At 52.0% G+C, this 11,140-nt stretch overlaps 1 protein-coding gene and 1 long non-coding RNA gene across 2 annotated transcripts; one reads left to right on the forward strand and one right to left on the reverse strand.

Annotated features, from left to right (window-relative positions):
- Window positions 1-981: 981 nt before the first annotated feature.
- LOC123590171 lies at window positions 982-6,124 on the forward strand. Its single transcript, XR_006708643.1, has 4 exons — window positions 982-1,111; window positions 1,500-1,572; window positions 2,156-2,360; window positions 6,020-6,124. It is a non-coding gene; the product is annotated as an uncharacterized LOC123590171 (long non-coding RNA).
- On the reverse strand, window positions 5,387-11,140 carry MLF2 (myeloid leukemia factor 2). The gene is made up of 9 exons (XM_045463051.1): window positions 10,494-11,140; window positions 9,843-9,920; window positions 9,456-9,582; window positions 9,169-9,204; window positions 8,294-8,347; window positions 7,763-7,891; window positions 7,436-7,595; window positions 6,186-6,398; window positions 5,387-5,942 (listed from the first exon to the last, which is right to left on the reverse strand). Exons 2-8 carry the CDS (start codon window positions 9,890-9,892, stop codon window positions 6,211-6,213), a joined length of 744 nt encoding a protein of 247 aa, XP_045319007.1. The 5' UTR covers window positions 9,893-9,920; window positions 10,494-11,140; the 3' UTR covers window positions 5,387-5,942; window positions 6,186-6,210.

Raw genomic sequence — 11,140 nt, forward strand, 5'->3', positions numbered from 1 at the left:
GTGTTAAAAGTCACAGAACTGTACACACACACACATACACACACACACAGACAGCAATTTTACTATATGTTAAAAGATACAAGATTTAGGGCATCTGGGTGTCTTAGTCAGTTGAGTGCCTGACTTGATTTCAGCTCAGGTCATGATCTCACAGTTTGGGTTGGAACCCCACATTAGGCTCTGCACTGATAGCATGGAGCCTGCATGATTCTCTCTCTCCCTCTCTCTCCACTCCTCCCACCTCTCTCTGTCTCTCAAAATAAATAAACTTAAAAAAAATACAAGATTTAAAAAACAGGCATATAGGCTACTGGTATTCATCATTTTAAGCAATGTTATTATTTGAGTAATTTTTAAATGGTTTCTTTTTGGGGCGCCCGGGTGGCTCAGTCGGTTAGATGGCTGACTTCGACTCAGGTCATGATCTCACAGCTTGAAGGCTCGTAGGTTCAAGGCCCGTGTCAGGCTCTGTCCTGGTAGCTCAGAGCCTGGAGCCTGCTTCCGATTCTGTGTCTCCCTCTCTCTCTCTGCCCCTCCCCTGCTCACGCTCTGTCTGTCTCTCTCTCAAAAATAAACACTAAAAAAAATTTTTTTAATTGTTTCTTTTAATGTTTATTTTTGAGACAGCATGTGCAAGCAGGGGAGGGGCAGAGAGAGAGACAGGGAGAAACAGAGGATCCGAAGCGGGCTCCATGCTGACAGAAGAGAGCCCGACGTGGGACTTGAACCTGTGAGCCATGAGATCATGACCTGAGCCAAAGTCTGATGCTTAACCGACTGAGCCACACAGGCGCCCCTAATACAAAAGTTTTTAAAAATTACCGAGGAACTATTTAAAGGAACCCCATGGTGACACATTCTGTACAACCCATTAGTATCCTTTGTGTCAATCCGGATTTTGAGCCCTGGCTCTTGCAGTGCTGCTAGCTAGCTAACTGCGTGGTCAACAGTCACCTCTGTTTCTTAAGCAGTGACATAGGAGCAGGGGTTTGGATGACACCTGTAATTGTTGCTAAGCTGTGTGGAATCCTCTCCAACCTCAAGATTCCACTTCAGGAGGTCCAGGGTGGTGATGCCCATCTGCTACCACACTTGGTAACATCCAGAGAAGGTGAGCCACAAGGTCTCTAACTCTAAAAGTGTTATTATTTATAGCGTATCGTTATTCATAGTATATATTTAGCATATAGCATGTTATTTATAGCATATAGCATATAGCAAATATAGGGTTTGCTTACATTAAGGTCTATGTGAATTGGGAACCTGCTTCTGCCCTTCCCTGCCATGTTGCCTGTCAGTTGGGAATTTCACACCCGACACACACAAACCCAGGATATCTTCACTAAAGTCACCAGCAGTTTTCCAAGAATCTCTCCATCAAACCATTTCCCACCTCAGTGTGACCTTGACCTTTCCTAAGGTATTTCTGCTCCCCCCTTTTTAGAGACTCAAGTCCACCTCTAGGGCCCTATCCCATGCCCCCCTCTCCTATCTTCCAGCTCCATGTGTCCAAATGTCCTAGCCGCGGACACTCGGTTGGCCGCTTGGCTGGCGAACACTTACATCTTGGAGGTAATTCTGCAGAACCTGCAAGCCCTCCGGGTGGCAGGTGACAGCAGATGAAGAGGGTGGGAGGGATGCCGAGGGGAACTGGGGGCAGCACCCTATTCCTATGCCAAAGATAAGGTCTTCAGGGAAGAAAAAAAATCCTAAAGGGCAGACAAGGGCCAAGGAACTTGGAGTGCTAACTTATCCCAGGGACAGCCAGAGCAGAGCGTGGGGGCGGGGAGTGGGGCGCAGACAGGGAGGGCTGAGCCCAGAGGGAGAAGCACCACCTGCTTGTCCTTGTCTCCCTAGAGCTCCCATTTAAGGGCGGACATTGAGGATGGGAAGGCTCAGAGCTGCCAGCGCTCCCTGCCCAACCTCCAAAGCAGCTCTGCCCACCTTCTGCATCCCAGGCCCCTCCATGTACGTCCCTCATGCCATGCCAGCTCTGTGCCCCCCACAGGCTCTCCTCAGGGATGGAGGCTAGCTGGGAGGCTGCTTGGGGGAACCGATACCCAAGGCCTTCCCTCCCCATGTCCCCAGTCCCCTGTTTTTTTTCTTACCTTTTAGCACCTCCTGTGCCTAACTGTCCCTGTCTTCACCTCCCCAGCTTCCAGTGCAGCCCCACCTGGATCCCACCCCTCTAATCTGAAGACCCCAGTAATGTCTAAGGAGAGAAATAAAGACGACTTTTTTTTTTTTTTTAATCCCTATCCCAACTGGAATGGACTGAGAGAAGGAAACCTTGACCCTTGCTGCTCCGTCAGCTGTTGGGAGGCCCCATGCTCAGGACTGGGAGCATCGGGGCAGGGCAGGTATGTGGAGTATTTAAGTGGACTTGGAATATGTGGGTTGAGAGACCTGAATACTGGGTTATCATTGTGGATCAACTCCTGGTCCTCTGGGTGACTGGTTTGTGACTTGGGCATTGGATTGCAGAAGAAGGGAGGAAAGGGACATTGGATAAAGGGTGTCAGTAGGACCCGAGGCCCTTTGTTACCATAGGAAGGAAAACATCCCAAACTGCAAGCAGGCCTGGGTCAGAGTGGCCCAAAACATTTGCTTCTACTTGTTGGTCTGGAAAGCTGAGGCCTAGAAAGGGCAGAAGATAATAATTGGGTAGCTGGCATCGCAGAGGGCTGGAGGCCAGGATGATGATTTCCAAGTTGTGGCTGGGAGTATTTTAGGAGTCCTGAGGATGGGCACAGAGATGAGGATCACCAGAGAGCATCAAAGGAGCAAGACAGAGGAATCAGGGAGAAATCAGTCATTTGTAACCCGTGCACTGTGTCAAATGCTTTCTGCATACTACATCACGGATTTCAGTTCTGCAGGATGGACCCATGTCTCCCCTGCCGTCAGCGAGCGCCTAGAAAGGCCCATTTTACAAAGTGGGAAACTGATGAGAGATTAAGAATTCTTCCTGGTCATGCTAAGTGGTGGAGTCAGGTCTTACTCATGTCAGGCTGGGTTCATAATTTCACTCCTGTAGATAGCTTAACCTCCAGCCAAATATCAGCCATGAGGAAAATAATGCGTCCAACCATGTCCTCCGGATGCTGGGGCCAAGGGCTGGGGGGATGGCTGTTGTGAATGAGGCTGGGCCCAGTTGGAGAGTTGACCAGAAATAAAATGTCGGCTTCCTTCCCGAGGGTTCCTTTCCCATTTCTGCCCCCTGGCCCTCACCTTGCAGTGGCGGACAGGTCAACAAGTGCCAGGGGGCTGGTTCTTGGGCACCTCACCAGGAGAATGTTGCTCACTAACTCCCCACAACAGATCCCTGCTGAGAACCAGTCACGGGTTCTAGGAGTAAGAAGCACTGAGTTGAAGGGTGGTCCTCACCCAAGTGCAGGAAGTAGGGGTGAAAATCAGTTCATGTGCCTGAAAGCCAGTTCCCATATGGGAGAGCTCGTGGAACACTAGGTTGACTCACCTAGATTGAAATCCGGGTAACCCTTGCCCTGCTCCAGCCCCCACTCAGAACCATACCTGTGAGTGCGGGCATTGTGAAATCCAGATTGACCAGGTTGGCCATGAACTGCAGCCTAAGATTTTACAGCTTGCCGGAAACTTCAGGGAAGTGAATAACTTGCCCAAGACCACATGGCTGGGCTGGTGGCAGAGCCGAGGACCCAGCCTCTGGGCATCCCTTACAAGTCTAGGGTTCTTTGTCCTGTGGGCTCCACGGGAGACTCACGAAAGCTGTTCCCACTCCCAGAAGAAGGACATATATGTGTTTGGACAGAGCACAGATTGACACTTGGGACTGACGGCTGTGGACGCTTTGAGTCCCATCATCTACAATTCAGCCACCCGGGAGGAGATGAATTATCTATACAGGCGCCCCTCACCTTTTACAAGTTTACATTACACCATTTCACATGTGCAGAAGACCGGTTTGGGCTAACACAAAGAAATACGAAGGGGATTTTTGCTTTTGCCAGACAAAGTGAAAATAGCTTTCGGCAAGCTTTTGGTTTTGCAGCAAGTTATAGAGGTGCCATATGCCCAGAGCGGCAAGAGGGCGGTCACCACGCTCCTTCCCCCAGAGCTATACTCAGCTTCTCTGCATCAGGCCTAGCTCTGAGCTGTCTGTGAGCATCCGTTTGCTCTGTGCGTCCCTTAGCAAGACGGTTTCAGAAAATTCAAGGTTATTTTTTGGGTCTGGGAATGCTCAAACACTTCTCCATAGAAGTTAATAGTAATCGGTTCGCTTTATGCCATTTCAGCTTCCGAAAGCTTTCACAGGAACACTGTTTTCGGATAGCGGGGGGAGCCTGTACTTGTTTGACTTCTGAGATTCCTGGATTCTTTTGGCCACAGGGTTGTTTCCCTTGACCCCGATCATGGATCTTCACCAGCCCTATGTAATGAGATTTGGCACATGTCCTGGAATAGGACGTCAATGCATGATCGTTGCTCTCTACTTCCTCCCTCTGCTCGTTCAGCTACTAGACAGATCCTCTTGAATCTGTTTGTTCACAGAGGACATGGGAAAGATCCTCCCTTCCCTAAGAGGAACTAGAGCCTGGAGTTGTTTGTGTGTGTGTGTTGTTTAAGTAAGCTCTATGCCCAACATGGGGCTTAAACTCACAACCCTGAGATTAAGAGTCGCATGCTGTGCTGAGCCAGCCAGGTGCCTGTGCTGTTTTGTTTCTTTGACTTTGATTTACCATAAACTGAGAAGAACCAAAGATTGTTATAAAGAAACCATCACCAGACCCTTACCAGCATTTACTATCATTAAGTAAGTTCCCAAGAACAGAGTGACCCATTTGGCCGAGCCAGGTCAAGCCAAGAGTGAACGTCTTGAGAAATTTGAGCACTTCATGCCCTTCCAGTACTGCTCAGGTTCCAGGTTGGTTTTCTTCTCTGGTCTCCTTCCCTGGGCTCAAATTCTCAACAACTGAGGGTGGAAGGACATTGCTGACTCCAAAGCGCCTCCCCCTCGAAGGCCTGTGCCTTCCTGCTCGGTACCACATGTGTTCCCACCCACAGTCCAGGAGAGAATCTATGCCCAAGGGACAAGGGGCACCAAATTCCTCAGGCACCTAGGAGATATGCCTTACATTCTCCCTGACATGTGAAGTTACAGTAAAAGCAAGGGAGACAGCAGCCAAGGGTGAAACTGCTTGTTTTCACCCATCAGCCTAGCCCAACTGACTTCGCTGCTGTTGCTCTGGGCTCTGACTGTCCCACTGTTGTTACCACCGAAGTACTGGGCTTGAACTCGAGTTAAGAAGGCCACACGTGGAGACAGAGGGAAGGCAAGAAGGTGACGAGAAGACAGGAGGGTTGAATTTGAACAGGGAAAAGATCAAAAGTAAAGCCAGAATCCTACTTGCTCTTTTTTCCATTCTCCTTTATTCCATAAACACCTAGTTACAAGTTGCACAAATCAAAAAATAAAGGCAGAGAAGGGTGTAGGGAAGGTTTTTGTGATGTGCAGGGAGTGGGAAGGGAGAAAGGGATGGGAGCCTGTCCTCTCCCTCCACACACAGCCCTGGATAAGGGCTATGGCCTCTGCAGTGGGGGATCTGAGGAGGAGGTGGGCAAAGATCCAGGGCAGCTGAGGGATAGAGGAAGCCCCTAAACCCAGAGCTCACCCCAAAAGCCCCTTCGATGCATGGCGAGGGTAGAAAGGGGAAGGTGAGGAGGCTCAAAGATGGAGCAGCAAAATGAAAAATCAAGTTAGCAGATACAGGAGAAGTGGACTCATCATGGTAGGGGATTAAAGAAGGAAAAAGTAGGTAAAGGGGGCAGTGAAAGGTTCTCCCTGAGACCCCCAGGGAGAGGTGGGGGGCCAGCTTGCCTGTTAATTTAATATTAAATTGGGAGTGGGAGCTGGAGAGGAAAAAGTTATTTGGGGGATGATTTCTCAGCCTCTCAGCCTGTACCTGGAAGGGAAAGAGAGAAGAGCGAGTCAAAAGACAAAACGTAAAGGCCAGGAGTTGGGTTCACTCTCCCATTCCAGTGGCAGCATTCTTCTCTTCACACCAACTAAAACTTACACCATCAAAGGCAGTAATTGCTGGGCACCTGGACTCCTTCTGCCTCATGACAAAGGAATGTGCACAGGTACGTGCCTCAACCCCCCCTCCGTGCTTGACACCTTACAATTCCTCCCTCTCAATACTTACAAGAGAGGCTGAGGGCCTAGGGCCCTCACCAGTCATAGCGGCGGGACTGTCGGGAGGGGGAGTCCTCAGGTCCCTGTATAGCCAGGCGGGGAGGCCCCTCAGCCCTTCGTCCCCCACCCCCTGAAGCCTCATGCCGTCGAAATTCCAGAGGGCGCTGCTGCCGGAATCGGGATGTCTCCCTCCGCCATTCATCATCAAATGCTGCAGCCTCACCTGAAGAGCACAGAGACCAGACGTGACATTTAAATATACAGGCTGGCTTCTGGAAGCAGAGGCAAGCGTGAGCAAATACAGCAAAGGCTGAAACTATGTGTGGGGACATGTTGAGGGACACCAACAATTTCTGTTCTTTTTTTTTTAATTTTTTTTAACGTTTATTTATTTTTGAGACAGAGACAGAGCATGAACGGGGGAGGGTCAGAGAGAGGGAGACACAGAATCTGAAACCGGCTCCAGGCTCTGAGCTGTCAGCACAGAGCCCGACGCGGGGCTCGAACTCACAGACTGCGAGATCATGACCTGAGCCGAAGTCGGACGCTTACCCGACTGAGCCACCCAGGCGCCCCAACAATTTCTGTTCTTAGTAGTCTGGGGTTCCATATGGTTCCACGAGCTAATAGCCAACAGCGATTCCAATGTGGAAGCCACCAGCAGGCCTAAGGCAGGACTACTCAAGAAGGAAATCAGAAACGGGGTAATTATGAAGTTAAGGAGCATAGTGCCATGCACACAATAAGTACTTAATAAATACTTATTGACTTGAGAAAGAAAAAAACTGATCCTGACAGTTGGCCTCTCCTTGGCGAGGAGACTGCCAGGGCTTGACTTAGCCCCTAAAGCTGACAGGACAGGGCTCAAGTGAGGTCAGAACAGGAGGCCTGGAGCGCCTGGATGGCTCAGTCAGTTAGGTGTCCGACTTCGGCTCGGGTCATGATCTCACAGTTTGTGGGTTTGTGCAGTTGGGCTCTGTGCTGACAGCTGGGAGCCTGGAGCCTGCTTCGGATTCTGTGTCTCCCTCTCTCTCTGCTCTTCCCCCATCATGCTGTCTCTCTCTGTCTCTCAAAAATAAAAACGTTTAAAAAAATTAAAAAAAAAAAAAAAAAAAAAAAAGAATAGGAGGTCCACCCAGAACTTTGCCAAGAAACATCTACAGAGGTAAGGACAGAAAGCTGGTTGGTGTCTCCTAGCTCGCAGGAACGGGACCAGTGGCCCGGGAGCCAGAAGGGTGATGAGAAAAAAAGAAGGCTCACTCTCATCCAGGTTGATATAATCCTGCCGCTCCTCCTGGTCCCCTGTGCGGTGGTTTCGGGAGCGCTGGAGGATGTGAGCCCGGTCTCGGATGTGATGCCCGATGGACATCTGCTCTAGCCCACTGTCCGAGTCCCGTACGGTCCTGCGAGTCTCCCGGATCTGGGAGGAGGCAGAACACAGCACACAGCTGTCCCTTCCAAAGCCTGGCTACACCAAGCCGGGATAGACAAACCACCCCGAACCCAATCATGAAAAAAGAAGCCAGGGTTTCTGTGCGTGTCATTCAACCCTGCCTTCTCTGGGATATCAGAAGCCCTTCAACTCACCCCGCCTGGTGCCGAGCGCATCTCTGACGTCTCCTGGTAGACCTTGGGGGCACCATCACCCGTATTGGAGTAGGAGATGACAGTGGAGGATGAAAAGGTCTGGCAATTGCCTCCAGCTGTCATGTGTTCCTGTGGAGGAAAACACACAGCAGGACTGAACGGTCCCTCTGGCGAAGGGATCCCACATTTCAGCTGCCTGTTCCTGTCTGTATCTTTCTTACAAAACATGAGAAATGAGAAAACATCAGGACTCATCAGTACCCCCCAAATTCCTCTGAGTCCAACAATAAACAAGAAAGACCTTTAGAGACTGAGCCTTAATCGCATGCTTAATAAGACTGCTCCTGCTGCTTCCTAGTTAGGCCAGGAGAACAGATAAGGGAACCCAATGCTCTCTGGGTTCAATGACTTTATCCGGCTTGAGCCTTTCCCTAGGGCACTCTTGCCTGCCCCCGCCTCAGAGGACTCAAGAGGTGTCGCCAGCCATCACTGAGAACAAGACTGCAAAAGCGTATGGCGCAAGAGCCTCACCATGTTCCCAATCATGTCGTTCATCATCCCAAACATGTCCATGAAGCCACCTGACTGCAGCAAAGAGATGGAAAACAGAGTCAGGAAAGCAAAGTCAGTGCTCAGATTATCTTGTTTAGGCACCCACTAGACGCATGGCTACACATTCCCTTTCTCCTCTTCCCTCACACGGAGCAACAGCTCTGTCTCTTCATTAGCATGGCCAGTACATGGAATGTTCCTCTCCGTGTTTCCCTTCCCACATACTGCTACCTTCCTCCTCAGTCTCTATGGCTGCTCTGATCCCATCTTCATTCTCCTGACTGCCTTATTTCCTCCTATCTTTAAGAAGCACACCCAAGTAAATGAATTATAACCTACAAAAAAAGTGATGGGCATGAAATAGTAAAAAACAAAAAAAACCTCTAAAAAGCCATCTCTTGCTGGCCCTTCAACTGCGTCTCAATCCTCAGGAAGACAAACTTTGCTAGGCAATCACATTTCCCTAATAGGTATTGCTCCTAGAATGCAGGGGTCAGTAAGTGAACATCTTTAACCCACAGGACTCAGAGCACACAACAGGCCCAGAGCTTTGCGAACACTATAAAAAGATTGTAGGGGTGCCTGGGTGGTTCAGTCAGTTAAGTGACAGAACTCTTGATTTCGGCTCAGGTCATGACCTCACACTTTGTGAGATGGAACCCCGGAGTCGGGCTCTGCACTGACAGCACGGAGCCTGCTTGGGATTCATCCTCTCTCTCTCAAAATAAATAAATCAACTTTAGAAAGATTCCAGGGTTACCCATAAAGCTATTCCAGAGAGCCACATTTGGAAATAATATCTAAGGGCCTAGAGTGTGTCTGAGATGGAAGGACACAAAGATGTTAGGACTCACCATTCCCAGCATCCCAAAGGGGGAAACAGTCCCAGCCTGCAGGAAAACACAAAGAACAAATTGGAGACCACATCCTATTCATTACAACCCCAAGCCCATGGACCCAGCTTTTTTTCCATCCTCCTCTCAAAAGGAGATCACAAAACCCTTTTGGCAGACCCTTTCCCCCACTCCTAAAAAAAGATCATTCCACTTGCTAAGCTGGCTAAAGCGTAAGAAAGATCAAGGACTTTATTAACCACCCTCCAGGCTTCCTTTGGGTCTCAGGTATGTTGCAGCACCATTACCTGCATCCTACGGCTGGCAGGCCTGGTCCCTGGCATGTTGCCATCTGTGATGCTGAGGAAGGGGCTATATCCAAAGCCACCTGACAACATTCGGTTCATATGCTGACGGTGAATAGCAAAGGGGTCCCTGTGGAGTGAGTATACAGTGGATGGCAGAAGGGCCAAACAGTCAACACCCACTCCCCGCCTCCCCCAGCAAAAAAGAAAAGTCATGGGGAAACAGTGGCACAGACGCCTATTTCCTCTCCAAGTCTGAGCTAGAGTTGAGTATCCAGCTGGTTCCAGCCAATGCCAGCAATGGGAACCCAGATGTCTGTCTGAATCACTTAGAGACCTGAATTGGAGTAGGATGAGCGCCCTAGAACACAAGGGGGAGGGAATACTCACATCAGGAACATAGGATCCTCGGGCTCCACGTCCCTCATAAAACGGAACATCCTGATTTTAGCTCCAGGGGGCTCCACGCTGTAAAGATGTGGAGGCTCAGATACTCGGAGGTAGCCAGGCTTTTTGCACACCTGGCTCAGTGAAGGGACTCAGGACACTGTCCCTTCCAAATGCTGTAACTGAACCCCCCAAACTCCAGTGAGACCCTTCTCCAGATGGTGGTCGACACCACCCTCACGGGAGAGAAGAGCTCTTCAAACCTCTCAAGGAGGGCCGTGGAAAATTTTTCCAAGCCTCGCAGTCTTCTGCCTCCCCCCACTCACAGCCATCCTCTTCCAAGAGCCCTGGACAGAAGCATAGCCCCCTCCCCCGACGCCACTGTTCCAGATGCGAATCCCGAGGGCAGGCCCTCGCCCCAGCAATGACCCCAGCCACTCGGCCCCCTTCTCACCCCGAGCCGCCTCCAAGCCTCCCCCAGGCCGGCCTCACTATCCCCACCGCGCTTGTCTGCCGCTCCCCCGGCCCGCGCCTCACCGCCGGGCGAGCCGGAGCGGTAGGCCTGGCCCTCTCCCCTCCCCGCATCCCAGACCCTGCAGCCCCGCGGGCCCGCTCCCGCCCTGGCCCCGGCTGCCCGCTCTGCTCGAGCCTCACCGGTCCCCGATTCGGGCTCAGCGGCCCATCCGGCCGGTCTCGCCTCTCGGTGCGCTGCAGAATCGGGGGTTGCGGCCCGGTACGCGGGATTGGTCCGGGCTGGTGCTCCTCGGCCTCCCGCGCCGCCTCCTCCCAAGGCTGCCACCTCCGTACCCCCCCTCGGCCCACGGAGCCCGAACCGCGGCCAGGCCCGGACGGAAGTGACGTCACGATGTGACAGCCCGCCCCGGGGCCGGGCCCGCGGAGCTCCGCCCACTGGCGGGCGAGGGGAGTGGGCTGGGGCCGGCTTCCCGGGCGGCGGAGCTTGCGGCCGCGGGGTCTTCCGGGGACCAGGGGAGGGGAGGCCTCATGACTAACCTGGATTTGGGCTCTGTGGACTGGAAGAGGCTCCCTGCGAGGGTGTGGGGGAGGAGCAGAGGCTCCCCTTCCTCGGGAGGGACGGGGCGGGGGAGGGCGGTGCGGCACGTTCCCTCAGGGGAAGGAAGAGACCGTGGGGCAGATTCCCATGGGGGGGAGGGGCGGGCTCCCTGTGGGCGACTGGGTGGGGCGGATCCTGGGGGGAACATTAAGCAGATTTTTCTACCCGAGCGGCGTTCAGCCCAAGAGGGAGGAAGGGCGGCCGTTCTGCGGGGGAGGCGCTAGGGCCA

Source organism: Leopardus geoffroyi, chromosome B4 (assembly GCF_018350155.1).
Source record: "Leopardus geoffroyi isolate Oge1 chromosome B4, O.geoffroyi_Oge1_pat1.0, whole genome shotgun sequence".
Lineage (NCBI taxonomy): Eukaryota > Metazoa > Chordata > Mammalia > Carnivora > Felidae > Leopardus > Leopardus geoffroyi.